Below are 20,140 nucleotides of genomic sequence, written 5' to 3'. Positions count from 1 at the left end.
TTCTTTCATCTTTTAATTTTAGTTCAATTAGCAAGTCACATTCTGTTGTCCGTTTTTATTTCTGAATGACTAGTAATGTATCACAGCTAAGGAAAGCGGTAGAATTCTAAAAAAAAAAAACTACAGTACCCATGCTAAATTAGCTTCACTTCCGGGACGTCTGCAGTTTCCCGATAGGCTTTGCGGTATTTTAAACAAGTGCGCGACTTCGCTCTGGGTTCCGCTGCTGTCATCCGAACAACGGCGAAGAGCGAGTGGAAATAATAATTAATTTTATCTTTATTTACCCACATTTATGAAAGATACACATGAACGCATTTCAAAATACTGAAGTAGTATCGCTGTTCCTCCGTATTTGACCGTTTAACTTAGCATGTTGGTGGCAGGCTAACAGGTTTGTTTGATTTGTTTACACGGCTTGTGGATTAACGCTGGCCTAAGTTAGCTAGCTAACACGCTAGTCTGTAACTAAATGTCAAAATGTACAAGATAGCATAGTTGATTGTTATGAAATGTACTTTTAATGCGGTAACGTTAACTCAGAGTGGATTGTCATTCAGGTTTGTAGACTGTATTACGTAGTTACATAGTTTGCTTGTATGTGTTTGTATGTACATGTCATGTCACTAAATTGTCTAATCTAATATATGAAATGCTTGTCATTAACAAGCAATTTGTTTTATAGTCACAACGGTGATAATGAAGTGCTTGAAAACAGAAGAGTACGTCCAGCAGTTATCTTGTATAAAGGACACTGTGGTTCTTTACGACGAGCTGAAGGTAAAAATTGAGTTCAATGTATATGTGAGATTGGGAACAGTTTCCGAGATAAAACCTGGATTTATTTCATATTTCATATACACTACCAGTCATTTTTAATGTGTGTGTGTGTGTGTGTGTGTGTTTTTTTTTTTTATTTTTTTTTTTTTTTTAAGAATTCTCTTCTGCTCACCAAGCCTTCATTTATTTGATCAAAATACAGCAAGATGCTTTAAATTGATCAAGAGTGATGGCAAAGACCTTTGTAATGTTACAAAACATTTCTATTTCAGATCAATACTGTTCTTCTCAACTTTCTACTCATCCAAGAAACCTGAAAAAATTCTACTCGATTGTTTTCAACATACTAATAATAATTGCTTTTTTGAGCAGAATATTAACATTTGTTCTGAGCCATATGACTTGGGTAATGATGCTAAAAATTTAGCTTTGAGATCACTGGAATAAATAACATTTTAAAATATATTCAAATAGAAAGCAGTTATTTTAAATAATAAAAATGTTTTAAAAATTTCGTGAGCAGAGGAGACAAACAAACAAAAAAAAACATTAAAAATCTTATGTGCACTGCTGGAGCTTTTCTTATTTTGTTTTGTTGCAGAAACATGTGGATGATGGCTTTGGTCCATATGGTCGCACAATGTGCGATCGTATCATCCGGGCTTGCAACCAGCGGCTGGGCAGTGGGACCTTGGATCCTGCCCATCAGGAGCGGATAGTGCAGTTGGTGGAACTGGCCGTCCAAGGGTTTGAATCGCTGGAGGAGTCTGGAATGCAGAGCAACCCATTTTATCTAGAGAAAATAGTGTTCCACATCCTACAGAAAGTCACCAGCCTTGGAGCTCATGGCCCTGCTTGTCGATTAGGCCAGCTTATGTATAGAAGACTAAAGTGTTTGTCTGCCGAGGTACAGTGTTCTTGATGACAGTTTTCCCAGGGTTATGACCAGTGTATTTTAGTATTATTTATATTCTTATAGTTTTTATTCCTTTGAATTAGCCTTTTTTATATTTTCTTCTTTGTTTTTATTTAAACTTCAGCATTTGTGTTAAATGAAATGTTTTTTTTATATTGCTATTTAGGTTTCGCTTTATTTTATTTTATTTTTTGTTAATTGTATTTATTCCCAAAGTATTTCAGTTATTTGCCAAGAAAACATTTCTTATGTCTTTGTAATTTTCATGCAATATTTAAAGTTTATTTTATTTCAGCTTTATTCCAATCAATAAAAAATAAAGATCAATAAAGATCTGGTAAAAATAATGGAAGTTCATTGGTCAAAAATTGTGGGAACCCTTTGATTCCTTTCTAAATGTAATAGAAAATGTAACTATATTTCACTGTGCTTTCTGTAGACCTTATATTTTTGTTTTTTGTCAACAGACGGATGACTTCCATGTTCTGGTGCGGAATTGCTTCGCAGTGCTGTGGAACAGTCTCCTGTCCAACAGAGCGAGCGGTTCCACCCTCCTTCCACGGGACAGACTTCACTGCCAGCTGCAAGCTTTAACTTTCAGACTCCTAGAACAGGGATCCAGCTCAGCCTCATTCCCGTCTAAAGTTCCTCTGTTCGTAGAAGAAGCGGTAGTGGAGTATGAACGATCGTGTGGGAGTTTTACTAAAGACGACGTGAGTTTTCTGTCCTCTGAATTACGGGAGCTGTTCTTCGGCCCTTTAATCAATCTGCAGGACTCTGCACTGATGTCCCTCTCACTAGCTGTGCGGTGTGAGGTGGTGTTTAAGGTTTGTAAACTGCTCTGCAAGAGTCGGTTTTCTTCTGAGGCTGTTGAGCTGTTGCGTGGGGCTCTGAAGGGCGTTGATGGTCACGTGGGTCTGCGTTCGGCTTTGAGTCTTGCAGATCGTGCCGTGCAGCTGCAGTCTGCGTTAAGCTTAGGAGGTGAATGCAGTAAGGCTTTCACTGAATGTGCACGTTCCCTCAGAGGGCTGCCCCGTGCCATGTCAGCTGCAGAGTCTCATGCCCTGTTAGAGGCTTGTCAGCTGGTGGTTTGGGCGTTGGAAGCTGGTCAGTGTAAAGGGATGGATGTAACTACGTTGCTGGCTTGCTTTTCATTTTTGGAAGAATATCAGGAACTTCTGCTCACGCAGCAAAAAGTAAGATTGTATGATAATTCACTGGTACTCATTAATATGTGTTTAGAATATGGTTTAGGCTTTTGTTTGTGTTTCAGGACTCATTTTCACAGCAGGTGCAGTACTCGCTTTGTTTCAGTTTTTACCAGGGCTTCATTAGCACGTACGATAGTCTTCATGCATCTCAGGTAATATGCTAAACTGTCTTAAAATCATGATTATGTTTTATGATGAGCTAGATGTTTCAAATTTATATTCTTCATTCAACTTTTACATCCAAAGGTATCTGCGGGCGATGCTCTGGACAGAGTGCTGTTGTACTGCCAGGGAACAGCAGGACGGATGCTTACTGAACTGCGGACACTCAACAATGACAATTTCTTACTTAAAGCAGGTACATCTGCCTGCATTTTTTTTCAGGATTCTTTGATTTAATAGAAAGTTTACAGAACACCATTTATTTAAAAAAAATATGTTTTTGTAACAATGTACAGGTTTTTATTGTCAATTTTATCAATTTAATGTGTCCTTGCTGAATGCAAATATTAATTTCTTTAATAAAAAAAACTTACCAACCCCAAAGTTGTGAACAGTAGTGTAAACGCACCCATTGAGTGCATGTAAATTGAATTCTATATTAATTTATCTTTGGGGGTTTTTTTTTTCTTCTAGTGTGTGCGGTGAATAATGTGGTGTATGAGCTGTTTAACAGGAAGCTTTATGAGGGAGCCTTTGGTTTGGCTGTGATTGTGTGTCAGGAGCTGTGTAAGGACTGCCCACCCTCTCTTCCTGTGGATAGGGTAAGAACTGCAGCTTTCTCTGGTCATTTGTTCATTTTGTTTGGCGTTAACAGTGAATAAAAAGGAACATTTAAAATTTTGACATTTTGTGACACTTGTAGGGCCCTATGAAATTCCTTTTTTATTTTTTCCCAAATTCAGTTTTATTTTTACTTTTTCAGTTCTGATCCGTTTTTAATTTTCTGGATTCTTTTTTTTTTTTCCATTTAAATTTTTAAATTTTGTTTTAATTGTTAAATAAAAAAAGAACCATAAAGCATGTCTAATTAATTGAAATAATGAAATGTACACAATTTGACAGCAATTTGTTAAATGTTTTTTTTTTTAAATTAATTTTAAGACACTGATTATTTTTTTTCTTAAAAAAATTTTTTTTTTTCTTTTATTCTTAATTTTTTTTTTTTATCTCATTCTGTCTTTTTCATTATTTTTCATTATTTTTCATTACATTAAAATAATCAGAAGCATCTCTAATTAACAAAAAAAGACAGTTTTGTAAAAAAAAGTCGTAGTTTCTTCAAGTTAAACCAAACATTTATTTTGACGAGTTGTTTTGAAGACCTTTATGATGACAGTTTTTCTCAAAAGAAGTGTTAAAATGCTTTAAAGTGACTCTCAGAGCATTAGAGATTAATACTTAAGATTGTTTATGTGTTCAAGTACTCATATATTGAGGCGGCATAGGCTGAAAGCACATTGAGCAGCACACAATGTGTTCAGTATTGGTGTAGTAAACGAAACCGTGTGTCTGCGTCATTCATTCACGCAGAACATGTAGGATTTATATTTAAATAGCCTATTTGAGGGTTAATATTCATAGACACTAGTCCATGTCGTGATTTGACTGTAGTTTACTGACCTACTTTTGATTTATACATCCAAAATTTGGCAAATTCTGTGACGTTCCACATTATACAGTAAATTCCATTTTTATGACTTGATTCCTGCGATTCCATCCACGTTTTCCGCATTGCAGAAATAATAGGACCCTAGACATGTGACCCTTGATGTCAAGTACCTTGTATGTGTATTGTCTGTTGCTCTATCATGAATATTTTGATTTTCAAGTTGTACATTCAGTTAAATGTGTAAATGTCACTATTATCCTCTGAACTGTAGATGTATTGTGTGTATGTTTCAGGTCAACCGCTGTTTCATGCTGACAGTGCAGTGTAGCCGGCGTGGGGGTCAGCTGGAGCGGGCTCTAGACTGGATTGTGCGCTGGATTCAGGTTTTGGGCACACAGATTTTGGATCATTTCGCAGAACCTGTGTCGCTGTGGGTCAAAACCAAGTGTGATGCTGCCCGAGCTGGAGAAGATGACACACGTCTAAGGTATCTTAAATTAAGCCAGATGTACTATTGTTTAAGTGTGACTGAATGTGGTGATAATGGGCTTTTTTTGGTTGGCTAGGACTCTGAGGGATGGTTTGGGAGAAGCAGTAGTGGATGAGGATGTGCTGATGTGTTTGTTAGAAGAGGAGTTGCGTTTGTATAAGGAGCAGACTGGAGACACAGCCCAGGAGCGCTACAACACACTCTGTGACCTTTTGGATATATGCCATGAAGAAACACCACACACACTGAGACGGGCCACATATCTGTGTGAGATGGCACAGGTTGTGTGCTACCAGGACTTCAGCCAACAGACTGACTGGTGGGTATGACCACAGGACCATATTTATTTTACTTTTTATGCATTTATCTTATTGGTTTTAAAATCTTTTTGTTTTTGCTAATTAGCTCAGCAGTTGACTTTACCCACGAGGCTTTGAGGTTGTTGGAGACGGAGCCAGAGACAGCAGAGAATGCTGATAGGCTGAAGGATGAGAAGGCACACGCCTCACTCTGGCTCTACATCTGTACTCTTGAGACCAACCTACAGGAGGTCCGTGCCTTAGCAGTGTACAAAATGTTTAAACAATATGTTCAAAAAGATTTAACAGTCTTACTAACCCCAAACTTTTGAAACAATTTGCATACTGAAAAACTTTATTTTCGTTTGGTGTGTCACAGGCTGTGGACACAGAGAAGCGATTACGTGCGGTGCAGGAGGAGAATAAAATGGAGGTGAATATGGATCCTGTTCCCACTAATGATCTGGAGTATGAAGACAAACAGAAATCACAAGAGAGCCAGTTAGTCTATGATGGACTACGCTTCAATCTACTGGCTCAAAACAGTAAGTCACACTCAAACGCAGAATGGGTTTGAGAAGCACTGCTTTATGGGATAATCCACTAATGTGGTTGATTCATGTTTGTGCCAGAGCTGAGCGAGCCTTTGGACAGATGTTTGTCTCTGTGGCGGAGTCTGCTAAAGGGGTCTGTGCCTGCAGTTAGAGACCCTAAACTCACTGCTTCCTCCACGTCACTGATGGCTGCCCTCTATGCACTTATGGGCAAAGTAAGACTAAACATCCACATCATTCACTGTAATTTGTGTAACATCAGTTCACTCAAACTCATATCCACAAGAGAAGTATTTAAGACTCATATTGAATAATGATTATGTCTTTGTTAGCACCTGCAAGCTCTGGAAGGGTATCAGCTTGCTGCTGCCCTTTTCCGTAGCCTTGGTGATGCCCAGAATAGTGCGAATGCCTTTTGCCACTCCGCCAGGATCCTGTTGTATCTGGGCTCTCCTCAGCTTGCACAGGTGAATTAACTGTTTACATTGAACCTCTGCATTATAAACTCTACTTCGTTGTTTACACTAGAACTTTGTTTGCATGTTTCAGGTGGAGTTAGAAAAAGCAGAACAGAGTTTGAGCTCTGTCCCGAGCTCCGAGGGCACATCTGTTATATCAATGCTTGCTATGCTGCAGAAAGCACAGATACACTATGCATTAGGACAGGTAATGGTCATTCATATAATCAATGGTCATCCTGTATTTGTATACTTGCTCACAGAATCACTGATCTTTCTCTCTCAGGTTGAGCGTGGTGTGTGCTGCCTGATGGAGGTGATAAAGGAGTCCGCTCAGCATCATTCTAAGAGCTGGTACCTGCTCAGGGCACGAGCACTGCAGACAGCCAGTGAATACTTGAGTCTGGACACACAGACTTTGGATTCACAGCTACGACAGAGCATTACTCAGCAAGGTCAGTACACACATTACACATTTAGGTAGCATAAGCGTAACATTTATTGTAGAGATGCACCTATCGACCAGGGACCAGAATTTGACGATTTTCCAAATGATCGGCCCGGGCTGGTGACTGGCCAGTCAGTCTGCCAGTTCCTAGCCGGTCAGTTTTGATGTCACATTTACAACGACTGATAATATATTTGTCGTGGCAGATGAGGCCTTCGCAGCCTGAGTGAGTATGTGAGAGAAACTTGTGCAGAAATCAAAACAAATGAGTGTAGCACTCACAGGAAGTATACGCTATGCATATGCGGAAAAAAGAGATATTTATAATATATGATTTAGGTAAGCACGTTTCCCTAAGTTAATATCAACACAGTTGCAACGTGACACTGATTTTATATAAAAGTTGTTCAATAAACAAAAAGTTAAATTGTGTTTTAGACACAATATTGACTGTTTTTGCTCAATTTCATTGCCAGAATTTTCAATCAAAGCCACAGCAGAACTGTTGTGCGTCTTTGAGCAACACAGCAGTGTTTCGTTACTAAATGAATATACCTTTTTTTTTAGTGAATCGAGTCAATGATTCAGTAACTATTCATAAAAGACAGCCACTTATCTTGTTTCTGAATAAATCAGCCATTTGAAGGAATCGTTTAAATGAACTGCTTTATATTTTAGTATATAATGTAATTTGCGGTGGCGAAGCTTAATGTAACATCCATTATTCCAGTTTTCGATGTCACATGGTCCTAATATGCTGATTTGGTGCTTAAGTTATATATTTTTTTCACTTTTGATAGTGAATGTATTTTTGAATAAATCTAGACAGCAAATTAGTCACATCATGTCAATTACCCATATACTATGCAAGTAAAATTATACATTTTTTTTTTTTTTGTGTTGTAGGCCTGAAGACTCCAGACACGGCTCAATATGAAGGGTTGAAGCTTTTGTGCAGTCTGGTCATGATGCTACTGGGCAATGGATTTTATGGAGCCCCTGGACCAAACACAGACACACGCTTTGTAGATCAAGGTACAAGAAGCTGTAACCATTTCTCAATAGATTTGACCACTTAAAGACATATGGACGATTTTTATAATAAAAAGATCCAAAAAGCACTACAGCAGTGTTATATATTTTGTTGACTTGTATACTTTATGCCAGATGTTTCTGAGAATGTTTAAATCCAGAGAAATAAAAAATGTAACTAGTGTAATGGACTGTCATTACGTCGCTTGCCATTGAAGTCCTACACCATCAATTTCCGACGGTTTTATTTTGTAGAAAACATGGAAACACCAAAGATACTTTAATACTAATGTTAAATCTTTAATACATTAGCTTATCCATGAGCATGGATAAGTTGGTTTGCGTCGACTGTGGGGATAAAGACGACAGCTCCCATGATTCCACACTCAATCATGGTGTCATCAAACCACGCCTTTGTTTCATTGTTTGTTTTTTGATATGCACCCTCTAGAGGTGAAAATTTAAAGAAAAATCTTTTTGGTTTGTTTTCTCTCTGTAGGAGACAGTGTTGTATTTAAGTGGCTGTTGCTGAGTGAGGTGCTGGTGTGCTCCGAAAGGATGGTGATCGTGAGAAGCAGCAGTGGGGCTGTTCATGAAGCTAAAGCTCAGTGTCTTGAGGCTCTCAAACTGGCCACCAAACTGCAGACACTCAGCCAGTGAGTACATACTTCATATCTGTGGATGTGAGAGGCAGAATGTGTGTGACAGCTCAGATCCAAACATGTGTTTCTGACATTGAGGGGCAACAACACACACCAAATGATGTTTAAACAAGTAGGTTTAAATATGCTTCTGGGATGGCAGACAAATTGTTGTCCATTTGTAATTGCATGTTATTTTGTTTTACAGCTGTGCTGAGCTGTTGGTGTTAAAGGCAGAACTGGAGCTGATGAAGGGCGCAAATGAAGCTAGTAGTTTGGATCTGGAGCAAGTTAGAAACTTACTTGATCTCTGCACAGGTAAAGATCAGCGAACAGTTACCAAGTCAAAACCCCTTGAACCTTGTGTTCATATGTATAGGCATAGTTTTTTTTTTTTTTTTTTTTTTTTTTTTTTTTTTTTTAAATGTACAAATTTAAATAACTTAAACTAAAAGTATTTATTTTTAGTTAAGTATATTTATAGCCAGTAATTTTAAAAACCATAGTATTTATTTAGTTTTTATCTCCCCTACATATAGATTTTGGCCAGGAAAAACAACAGAAAACAGATATAAAAATAAAACCACGCAAAGGTCGGCCAGCTGCCCCTTCCTCGTCTGGTCACACCCCTGAGGAAGATGATGATCTGAGTGGAATCCTCAGTTCTCGTGCCCTTCATAAGGAGCCTGTGGAGACCATGTCTAGATTAGGAAGCCAAGGAGCATCTCCCCCTTTGAAGCCCAAACGCCAACATGGGCTTTCCTGCCTGACCCATACAGACACCTGTTCCTGTCCCTGCTGCAGTGAGCTCAGTGTGGCTCGAGTCAGTATCCACTGGGCCCTATTACAGGCAGACCTACAGACAGACCCCGAGCGCTCTCGCCGACTACGCCAATCTGCCAGGAAACGCTGCCGTAGTGTCGCAGCTAAGCTCCAAAACAGCTTGACAGCTCTTAGCTTGTCTAAAGAGTCAGCTGGGCTATGTCTATCACTGCTACAGGCGGAACAAGGCAAAGTGCATTTGGGCGCTGTGCTTCAGCTCCTCAGAACAGGAGACAAAGGGAAGGCTACAATCTTATGGGAGGAAATAGAGGCAGGTTTGGAGGCAGTGACACCCAAAGGGGCATTGACACCAGAGCTTGGGCCCATCAGAGCTGCTCTGCTGGGTGCCAAAGCAGTGGCCTGCTGCTTGGCGTTGGCCATGAAGAAACAGTGTACACCTGAAGAACTGTTTTCTTCTGTGTGGGGTTGGAATCCACCGAAGATTAAATCACAATTAAAACTCAAAACCGAATCAAAGCATCGATCCAAGAGCCCCGTGACTGACACAACTCCTCTAGAGACAGGTGCTAAACGCCACCCTGATGTTAAAAGTGCATCTGCAGAGCATGAAAGCAGGAAAACCAAAGAATCCTCTGTAGTTTCTAAGAAACCTAAGGAGTTAGTGCCTAAAATTACAGTCTCAAAATCCTCCATGGTTTTCAAAACGCCCAAAGCAACAAGGACTTCCCGGCCTAAATCGGTCTCCACTAGCACCGGCATTGGTGATTTAAAAGCTTTTGACTTCACCAATGAGGTGCCTGAAATTTCTGTCAACTTCACACCCTCATTACACCCATCTGGCACCCAACGTGGGATTGCGAAGTCAAAAATTGCCCCAAAGGGATCGTTCGAAGTTTACAAAGATTCTTCACCTGCGGAAGAGAAACATGTGATCGTACCAGCTGCGCCTAAACGAACCAAGCGCTCTCGCTTCAAGGTTTGGTTCATTGGTTTCACACTTCATGAGATGATTGTAGAAGATATCTTCATATCATAAATGATCAGTTAACTAATAACATCTGCTTGCTCTCTTAGGTCGAGTTCAGTGATGAAAGTGACACTGAAGCCGCACCTCTTGCCGTAGTGGAAAAGTCCGAGAAAAAGCGGAGTGCCTCCAGCTCTAAAACATCTCGCACCCTCAAACCAGCCCTGAACTCCATTCCTAGTGATGCCAAAGTTAATCCAACCGTAGAACCAGAACCTCCCCGACGTACACGGACCACTAAGAGAAGCACAGCACTCCCCTCTACCAGCTGCATATCTTCTGAAGAAGAACCTGGCTTATCTACGCAAACACGCGCACGCAGAGGGCGTCCAAAAAAGAGCCAAAGTTCAGAAGCCACAGAGGAGCCAGAGAAGATGAGAATGATTAAAGAGGACGAAGATGTTCTTTTGGATATCAGCCTGGAGGAGCTCAGAGGATCTGACACAGAGATAAATGACACAGGTGTGTTTGTAGAACAAAATTAATATAATTTTATTGCTTATTTGACTACCCCTAATTGGACTAAATTAAATGTTTGTGTTTGGGTGTGTGGTTCTAGGCAGCCCGGATGCTGGTTGTGAGGTCTTGAGGAGAGATCTGGCTGCTGATGTTGGACGAGAGTGTTTCAGTGAGCTCAGAAGAACTGGACAGAATGGCTCTGGATCTCACACAAGCCTACCACATGCATCTACACCTCTAGGTAATACTGTGCGAACTATTGTTTGAGTCTTGAGAGATTTATTTTTGCCACTTTAATGATCCTTAAATTGTTAAATACATACTTGTATGTGTCAAAATGCGTATCTTTGCAAGTATCCTCGTAAACAAAGTAATTTAGCTCTTAAGTGAATGTAAACAGCTGAGAAAGAAAATGCATGTGTGATTGGATCTGGACAGCTCTTGAAGTGACAGCAGTCTGATATTCCTACTGTTTGTCATACATGTTAATCAAACAACAAAAGAGAGAAAATCTCTCACTGCTTTTTACCGATCACATTTGTAACTTTAATAAGAAATATATTTAATTAACACAGTGAAGAATATGCAGTGTTTTAATACATTTGATTACTTTATACGATGTAGCATTTCTTAAGTTTTATGTCTTTTTTTTTTTTTTTTTTTTTTTTTTTTTGGCTTGTAATTAGTTTATAATTATTTTAATCAGTTTACTTAGTGTTTTTTTTATTAGTATTATTATAAGCAAGTATTAGTTTTTTTGTGAGATATATAAATATATTACTGTGAAGTAAAATTACTCATTTTGTGATAAGTTTTTGGTCCTATCGCCCACTCCTGATTATGCACTGTATTTTTGATCACACAAATGCAGCCTTGGTGAGCATAAGCAAAAATGTAACAATTTTGAATGGGTCTTAGGGTGTCTGTGAAAAATGAAAAATTGGGGGTTTTAATTTTTGTGCTATTTAGGACTGTCAAAATTGTGTGTTTTATTACGATAAATGTGTATATAATGTGTTTGTTTTATTTCATATTTAGCTGACCTGTCAGTAGAAGCGGTCCAGTCGTACCTGTGTTCTTCTTGGCTCCTCCTCCACCACTTCCCATCTCCCTCTCTTTTTCCCCACATCTGCTCACTGCTTGCTCAGTCGTTCGGCCAGACCGATCCCATCACTACTGCGATGCTACATGCACAGTCGCTGGGTGTGTCCACTCGCCACCATATGACCCGTCATGTGGTTAGCCAGTTCAGGTATGTCAGTATAAAATGCAGACATTTAGACAGGAAAAAAAAAAATCTCAGCCTGTCTAAATAGCACATCTTCTCTCTGTCTATCTCTGTAGGAAGTTGAAGAAATCTTCTAATGATGTAGCAGAAGGTCTTGGTGCTCTGAGTCTGGAGGAAACGTCTGGGGTAACACAGTCTCAGAAACTCTCTGCGCTGGAGCAGATCTTTTCCTTTACCTCATCACATCCAGCACAGTTCCCACAGACACACTGTCAGCAGTTCACACAGCAGCTGAAAGACTTGCCAGCAGGTAATGACTCCGACTGTGCTGAAAGTGACTGAAAAAAATTATTATATTACTCTTCAGGCACTATCAGAAATACTAAAGGGACCCAAAATGGTTTTAAAATTCCAAACAACCATTTTTTTTTAGGGTTCCAAATGCATAGCTACGGTGCTGCAGCGATCAAAAGTACGAAATCGCTCATAACTCCTGAACCGTCAGTCGCATTCTCAAGTGTCTCAAGTATCTCGTTGGAATCCTTGGCTCATGCCTCAGATTTGATTGTGAGCTTTTGAAATTTTGGGGTATTTTTCGATTTTTCTTTTTTTAATTTATTTATTTATTTATATTTTTTTTTAGTCCTAGTCCTAGGTTTTCTGCCCAATCAGAACCAAACCAGTGCAGAAAGATTCTCTGGAGAGTGAATATCAATAATTATCAAAACACTTTAACTTATGAGGTATCTTCGAACCAAACTCAGAACACTTATGCTAGAGCTCAATCTGAGGTCACAGGGGGAAAAAATGCAGTGCTTGGCCACTTGGTGGCGCATTAAGAGGTAAAACCATAAAAATGGCTGTAAATATGCAACCATGTGTCCTTTTAACATGAAAATAGCTGTGCTCTGTTAGTCCAAAGTGGCAAAAGTGTCTATAAGGACATTTGTGTATCTCAAAAAACATGCCCACCATTGGTTGATGAATTTTGAGTATCTATTAGACCAGGTTAACAGAGGCCAAACGGAATGAAACCCAGTGGGCCTGTTTGATTCACAGCTCCAAAGGTCTGTGAGAAATTTGAAAGAAATCAGCCACTTGGGGGCCATAACGCATTTTCAAGAGCATAAACGATTGTACATTGCACAGTGTTTTTTTTTTTTTTTGTTTTTTTTTTTTTGTACATACACACATCATTCTTATCATATAATAGAACTTCTCATTATGGATGACTTTGCCTCTAGAACCACTGCTGTCAGTCAAATCATTTGTTAAATGATTGAGAAGATGTAAAAAACCTACTTTTGCGAACTAGTTTTAGGTGGAAAAATCAGTACAGTACAATTCTCTGCACTCTCTAGGTCAGTAATTACCAAACAAATGTTGAAATTTACCCTTTGGGAAGCTATAACGGGGTTGTTTAGAAAAGGGACCTGTCCAAATTTACCCAAAATCCTATAAAGCCTAAAGGAAAGCTCAAAACTTCACAAAACCTGGTGAGCACATGCAACAGGTGATTCTAAACAAGGATGCAAAGTTTTAAGGAGTAATGTTTTGGTCTAATGTAAATTTGTGCATGAATGCCTTAAAGCAATTAAACCTCGGTAATCGCTGCTTGCGGCTATATTATTTAATGTATTTTTGCTCTAGGAGTCACGGTGTGCATGCTGTCACTCACTGGCGTGTATCCTGACGAAATTGGTAGCACTATTCTTCTGACCCGACTGGAGCGTGGCTCTACCCCAATCACTGTTCGAATCCCTACTGCAGACAGAAAGGTACAGATAAATTTGATATATTTGTGTAGATGTTTTCACTACTTTGGTTTATTACCTAATGCAACACATTTAAAACATTACAATCTTTTCACATTGGGAAGGAAATGTGGAGATGCTTAAACAATTTGCTTTTATTTTTAGCGCTCTGTTTCTGTGCTGTTGGAAGAAATGGATGGCGTATTGAAGGGGCAAAAGGAAGTGAGCACGGTGGCTGAGAAAGCACAGTGGTGGGAAGGAAGAAAGGCTTTGGATGTTCGCGTGGAGGTAAGACACAAGATCTTTGACAGTTAGAAAATGTTTTATGTAAAAGGAACGATGTTGGATACTAAATGTGTGGTTGTCCATTAGAAAATGTTAGAAGAGATGGAAGAGGCTTTAGGGGTTTGGCGAACTCTACTCCTGCCTTTGACCTCTGACTCTGAACTTGAAGTTCAGATAAAGTGCTTCCAAAAGGCACTGAAAGGATCGAAGATCACACAGGACATTCTTAAGGTATGTGGCATCTTTGCGCATGCATTAGTTTGATCATCACGTTCCCACCTGTAACTCCTCAATTCCTTTTTTTTCTTTCCCTGAAGGTGGTTCTCTCTGCATCTCCACTCCTGTCCCTGCCAGACCTGCAGTGTCTTGTGGAGGGGATGGGTATGCAGGACAAGGAGTTCCTGCGCCTTCTGCAGGGTGGTGTGACTGAACTGAGAGGAAGAGAGGAGCCAAAGGGACATACAGTTCTTATCTTAGACAAGGTACACTGTCATTAATCTGTGAGGCAATTTAATTTTTTGAGATGAGTCCATTTGCTGAACATTGTGTGGTTTTACAGTTTTTACAGAGGTTGCCATGGGAGAACATCGCTTGTCTGAAGTCTCGTTCTGTCACTCGCATGCCTTCATTGCATGCAGTACTTGGACACAGTCATCTGAAAGAGGTATTGCTACTAAGTAACAAACACGACATGGAATATTTACTTTTCAGAAAAGATCTTACTTGTAGTTAGTTCAGCAGTCATTCTTCAGTCGAAAAGAAGTTAAGGTTTTAGAAGAAAACACTCCAGGATTTTTGTCCATATAGTGGACTTCAGTGGGGAACAACTGGTTGAAGGTCCAGATTGCCATTTCAGTGCAGCTTCAAAGAGCTCTACACGATCCCAGCCGAGGAATAAGTGTCTTATTTAGCAGAACGATCAATCATTTTATAAAAAAATAAAATAAAAATAGATAAACTTTTTAACCACAAATGCTCATCTTGCACTAGCTCAGCGTCCACAACTTTGCGCATTACATAATCACGTTGGAAAGGTCACCCATGCTGTAGGTGGAAGTACCGACCCAGTTTTTACAAAGCAAATGTGCAAAGTCAGTCAAACGCCCTTTACAAATAAACAATGATGTCAGACTTTTCTAAACTTTTATCCTGGAAGTGAACTAATCCTTTAATGTGAATCATTTGTCTTTTCTCAGATGGATTCAAGTTGTGTTCTGTCCAGTGGTGTGAGCCCTAAGAAAGTTTACTATGTGCTAAACCCAGATGGAAACCTACCTGACACTGAGAGTCGCTTTAAAGAGTGGTTTACTGGGTAAGTTCACACACTGACGGCCACAGTTATGTAACTAGTCCTGTTTACAAGTTGTAATTTCTGTCTGTGATTGGCCAGTGAGCGAGCGTGGCAGGGGGTTTGTGGAACTGCTCCTGACGCAGATAAACTACAAGAGGCTGTGACCACCAAAGATCTCTACATGTGAGTAAAACTGCAAAAAAGATGGTATTATTTATTTATTCAATAAAGCATTGATGAAATATAAATTAATTTGTGTCTGACAATGTTTTCGTACCCCTGTGTAGTTACATAGGACATGGTGCAGGAGCCCGGTTTCTGGATGCTCAGAGGGTTTTAAAAGGCTCCGTGCGGGCCGTAGCTCTTCTGTTTGGCTGCAGTAGTGCTGCTCTCAGTGTACTCGGCCATCAGGAGGGAACAGGAATCATCCTAAGCTACCTGACCGCAGGATGGTAAAGTACACGTTCATGCACAAAAACATTGTGTGTAGGCGTTTCTGAATTGCTTTATCATTAAATATGGTTCTTTCTCTCTTAACCAGCCCGTTGGTGCTCGGTAACCTGTGGGACGTGACAGATCGTGATTTAGATCGTTTCACGTCAGCTCTGCTCCAATCGTGGCTCTCTGCTGGTTCTGGCTCCTCCCTTCTTCAGCATTTAGCCCAGTCGCGGAACGCCACGCATTTAAAACACATAATTGGTGCCGCGCCCATTGCATATGGTTTGCCTGTGTATATTCACTAGCCCAGATTTTAAAGTTGAACTTTTATTTTTCACAGCTAATATAGTAATGATCAAATATGTAAATGCAGCTGTTATTTAAGGTCTAATATAACCAATCTCAGGGCTTGTTTACAATGCAAAGATAAGCTCTGCCTATATGAAAATGAACATAGGAAATCTAGGACTAAATCTAACCTGTGCCTAGGCAGCAAGCTTAAAGTGTTTTGGCATTTTAAAGACCTCATTTGATTTCTGCCGTGTTGTGTGGTTGCAATTGCTGACATAGTTACCTCAAGATGTTTTAAGTATTTTAAGTCACATTTGTTCTTGTATCCTTTTATTTCTTGTTTTTAAGTTATGTCAAACTGCTTTAAAATAAAACGATTTTACAACATGTTTTTGACAGTTCTGGTTATTTCAACTTGCTGTGGTGCAGCAGGAATGAGGGAAGTACTTTTTAAGAATTAAAGTACATGTGGGGGGAGACCATAAACTATGAAGCCTTGTGTCTTCAGAATGCCAAAGATGTTGATTTCAGAGGACATAGAGGATCTAAATTTCTGACATGCCTCAGTTTGATATGTGTGCAGGAGCAGGCTCAGTGATGGATCTGAATACAGTAAAATGTTTAATTTAAACCCAACGATTTAACTAATTTATTTAATTAATCTTTTTAAAAGATTGATATTGGTTTCTTTGTTTCACCTCTTACATTTTGGGCTTCCGTAAATAAGTGTGTTCAAGAACGACATTACTTTTGTTGGAAAATCTGGCAAAATACCATGTGCATCAAGTAAATACTTGAATCACTGTGTGGTGTTACAGGGTGAATCCAATCTTTTAATTGACATTATTCAAAACAAATAGGGTATTTGTGCGCTTTACAGAGTATTTGAACTATTATTGCTTTTTCTTTTAAAATGATTTTTTTTAAATACAAAATCATTGCTAAAAGTCCTTCCAGCTGTGTCCGGTTGACCCGGAAGCTTTCCTCACCCTATTCTATTGTCAACATGGCGGTGAATCTAACTGAATTGTCTCTTCCACAATTAGAAGGCTTGAAATCTCAGCTTGATCAGGTAAATTGTGTTATAAATATAATAATTTCCTTATTTTATTTAGAACCGCAAGATACGCTGATATAATCAGTCCTTGGTGTAGTGTTGTGCACGGAGCGGCTGTCATGCTGTCTGGACGCGTGCTGCTGGTTGTGCTTTGTAACTCATTAAACCGATACGTAAGCCAAATGTGAATATTCTGTCATTATTTACAAACGTTCATATTCTTTCGAATTCGCATGACTTACTTTCTTCCGTGGAACACTAAAGGAGACGCAGAATGACACATCACAGTCACCATTCATTTGTATAGTATGGTGTGAAAGTGAATGGTGACTGTCAGTCAAACATTCTCCCGTACGTTAAGTTATGACAAAATTAAATATTTTGGTCGAACTTTTCCTTTAAACAATTTTTAACGAGTATATGTGCAATTTTTTTTACTCGTGAATTTTTAGTATAGAGGGTTTGCACGTACGTCACGATTTTTGGTCCGTTACATGGACGCGCGGCCATATTGGAGATACTCGGATGTAAACAACCGCATGGATTGCACAGTTAATGTACTACTGAACAGGTGAAAGCTGCTAAATCATATAGAGAGGGACTTAATAAGCAGGAAAGGGTGCAATATGTTGACAAACTAAAGTTAATAGGTTGTAAAAAATATGTACGAGCAGTATTAATTAAGATATTAGCCTAATATTTCACCTACCTGACTGGAAATTATAAGAACAAACAAATGTTTGTTTTGTTCCTCAGACAGTTTGTGCACTCCTCCTCTTGATTTGTTATAACTTTTGGGAGTCTATAGTACTTCAAATGTTTTTCCCGGTCAGATCGGTTAGTACAGCCCAAAACATGACAATAATTGACAATTTTCAGCAGCAATAATCAGCAAAATATGCAAGTTTCGTTAGGGTCAGTGGCATTGCTTACGTTCAGTGCTGCCAATATCGCAGATTGATGACGCATCATAAAAACACTGTAAATACAGAAAAACTTGCACAGAATATTTTTTTCCGTAGTAAACTGCAGTTTATCAGAGCCCCGTTAACAAATAAAATGGCTTGAATTTGTTTTCTAGGAAACAGAGTTCCTGTCATCTTCCATAGGCCAGTTGAAAGTCGTCCAAACTAAATATGTGGAGGCTAAAGACAGTTTGAATGTACTTAACAAGAGCAATGAAGGTGAGTGTTACCTCTGAACTTTATATGATACTAATTTTAAATAAACTGAGTTACAATAACTGATTGTTGAATCTTTGGCAAGACCTAATTTGTTCACTGAATTCTTTTTAACATTTTTTCCCTCAGGAAAAGAACTACTTGTCCCTCTCACCAGTTCTGTATCCTCTCAACACCTCAGCTGAGCGATAAATGAGTGCTGATGGATTAATTGGGTCTCAGAAATGATCAGTCCACCATCAGACCCTCAAAAAAGTCACATGGCCAGTTTGTTGTTTATGTAAATCATTTGCATTAATCTCAGATAGGTTGTTTCCTTAACTGCTTTCTTGCAGATGTATGTGCCTGGAAAACTGAATGATGTGGATCATGTGTTAGTGGATGTCGGAACAGGTTATTTCGTGGAGAAGGTAAGCCACTATTTTGCACATCTGTGTAATAATTGTAGTTTTTTAGGTTTGAAAACATTACCAAATAAATCTTACTGTTTGTTCATCTTTTCAGAATGTAGAGGATGGCAAAGAGTTCTTTAAGCGCAAAATTGACTTCCTTACAAAACAAATTGAGAAAATTCAGCCTGCCCTTCAAGAAAAACATGCTATGAAACAAGGTGATTTTACTTACATTTGCTGTCTCTCTCTCTCTATATATATAGGAATCCAAATGTACAAAATGCATTAAATTAAACAGTTTAATTTGCCTCCTAACAGCTGTTGTGGAAGTCATGAATATGAAGCTTCAGCAGCTGCACAGCCAACAGGCATCACAGTCTGGCACCACCAAAGCCTAAAAACGGTTTCAAGCAGCATGGCAGAAAATTCTAGGGAGATCCTGAGCATTTACCTTTCAGATATATCCATTCTGAACCCTTGAAATGGAGAACTACTGCTCTGATGTTCACATCTCCTTGGGGGGAGAACGAAGTCCAGCACTTTGCCTGCATCAAACAACTAATCAATTTTTCTGTTCCATGTTTTCATTCTCATGTTTAGTGAACAAATGAAGCATTGGGCACGGCCTGTCGCTGTATCCACAAAGCCTCCCACCACTGGGATTAATGTCTTTGGAGGAGATTTACTTTGAGGCACAACATAGCTTTGTGGCAAACATTTGCCGTGGATTGTTTTTTTAATACATCAAATATTTTGAATGCAAATATTTACATCTGAAATCGGCTAAAGAAAATGTTCTTTCTTTTCTAAAAGTGAGTTCACAGAAAAGTATTTGCATTTCATTACTAGTATTTTGATGTCAAAACAATAAAAGGAATAGCTTGATTTGTTGTCCCAAGCAGATGGGTTACTAGTCCATGTTACAGAGAGCAGGAACGTTATGACTACTGTAAAATGTTTATGTACAATTTTCCACCCATGCTGAAATAAAATTAAAAGTTGACATTTAAAACCTGACACTACATCTTGTTACAATTATGAAAATTAACTTTCATAAAAGACAGTTATCTAGACATATGATGTGTGTGTGTGTATACAGTTGAGGTCAAACATTTACATACATCTTGCAGAATCTGCAAAATGTTAATTGTTTCACTAAAATAAGAGGGATCATACAACATGCATGTTATTTTTTATTTACTGACCTGAATAAGATATTTCACATAAAATACATTTACATAAAGTCCACAAAAAATAATAATAGTTGAATTTATAAAAATGACCCTGTTCAAAAGTTTACATACACTTGATTTAAAATACTATGTTTTTACCTGAATGATTCACAGCTGTTTTTTAGTGATTTTTTACATTTTTAGTGATAGTTGTTCATGAGTCCCTTGTTTGTCCTGAACAGTTAAACTGCCTGCTGTTCTTCAGAAAAATCCTTTAGGTCTCACAAATTCTTTGGTTTTTCAGCATTTTTGTGTATTTGAACCCTTTCCAACAATGACTATGA

The 20,140-nt window shown here is 38.8% G+C and overlaps 2 protein-coding genes across 5 annotated transcripts; both read left to right on the top strand.

Annotated features, from left to right (window-relative positions):
* The first annotated feature begins 184 nt into the window (after positions 1-184).
* espl1 (extra spindle pole bodies like 1, separase) lies at positions 185-16,366 on the top strand. Of its 4 annotated transcripts, none has more exons than XM_051113264.1 (32): positions 185-394; positions 686-780; positions 1,382-1,687; positions 2,164-2,892; positions 2,970-3,059; positions 3,154-3,265; positions 3,544-3,671; positions 4,813-5,006; positions 5,086-5,328; positions 5,415-5,559; positions 5,688-5,853; positions 5,941-6,077; positions 6,195-6,329; positions 6,412-6,528; positions 6,607-6,775; positions 7,675-7,803; positions 8,300-8,456; positions 8,650-8,759; positions 8,981-10,200; positions 10,299-10,710; positions 10,808-10,948; positions 11,746-11,959; positions 12,052-12,245; positions 13,586-13,713; positions 13,855-13,977; positions 14,062-14,205; positions 14,292-14,456; positions 14,534-14,638; positions 15,171-15,286; positions 15,365-15,448; positions 15,553-15,717; positions 15,807-16,366. In XM_051113264.1, the coding sequence occupies exons 2-32, from the start codon at positions 700-702 to the stop codon at positions 16,006-16,008; spliced, it is 6,561 nt and encodes a 2,186-aa protein (XP_050969221.1). In that variant the 5' UTR covers positions 185-394; positions 686-699; the 3' UTR covers positions 16,009-16,366. The 4 variants fall into 4 exon arrangements, with proteins under 4 accessions (XP_050969221.1, XP_050969222.1, XP_050969224.1 ...); XM_051113265.1 differs by having other exon boundaries at positions 671-780; XM_051113267.1 differs by lacking the exon at positions 185-394 and adding an exon at positions 408-560 and having other exon boundaries at positions 671-780.
* A 593-nt stretch (positions 16,367-16,959) lies between these two features.
* pfdn5 (prefoldin 5) lies at positions 16,960-19,641 on the top strand. Its single transcript, XM_051111469.1, has 6 exons — positions 16,960-17,066; positions 18,133-18,235; positions 18,362-18,393; positions 18,568-18,642; positions 18,737-18,842; positions 18,943-19,641. The coding sequence occupies exons 1-6, from the start codon at positions 17,001-17,003 to the stop codon at positions 19,020-19,022; spliced, it is 462 nt and encodes a 153-aa protein (XP_050967426.1). The 5' UTR covers positions 16,960-17,000; the 3' UTR covers positions 19,023-19,641.
* Positions 19,642-20,140: the final 499 nt, after the last annotated feature.

Source organism: Labeo rohita, chromosome 6 (genome assembly GCF_022985175.1).
Source record: "Labeo rohita strain BAU-BD-2019 chromosome 6, IGBB_LRoh.1.0, whole genome shotgun sequence".
NCBI classification, from domain to species: Eukaryota; Metazoa; Chordata; class Actinopteri; order Cypriniformes; family Cyprinidae; genus Labeo; species Labeo rohita.
Note: the sequence above shows the minus strand (reverse complement) of the source record. Positions and strands in the feature narration are given on the sequence as shown.

Excerpts from the sequence above, each read along its gene's own strand:
- espl1 (XM_051113264.1), top strand. The coding sequence starts at position 700 with ATGAAGTGCTTGAAAACAGAAGAGTACGTCCAGCAGTTATCTTGTATA. Across the intron at positions 8,457-8,649 it reads AAACTGCAGACACTCAGCCA|CTGTGCTGAGCTGTTGGTGT; the intron begins GTGAGTACATAC and ends TTTGTTTTACAG. Across the intron at positions 14,639-15,170 it reads GACACAGTCATCTGAAAGAG|ATGGATTCAAGTTGTGTTCT; the intron begins GTATTGCTACTA and ends GTCTTTTCTCAG.
- pfdn5 (XM_051111469.1), top strand. The coding sequence starts at position 17,001 with ATGGCGGTGAATCTAACTGAATTGTCTCTTCCACAATTAGAAGGCTTG. Across the intron at positions 18,394-18,567 it reads TTGTCCCTCTCACCAGTTCT|ATGTATGTGCCTGGAAAACT; the intron begins GTATCCTCTCAA and ends GCTTTCTTGCAG. Across the intron at positions 18,843-18,942 it reads AAAACATGCTATGAAACAAG|CTGTTGTGGAAGTCATGAAT; the intron begins GTGATTTTACTT and ends GCCTCCTAACAG.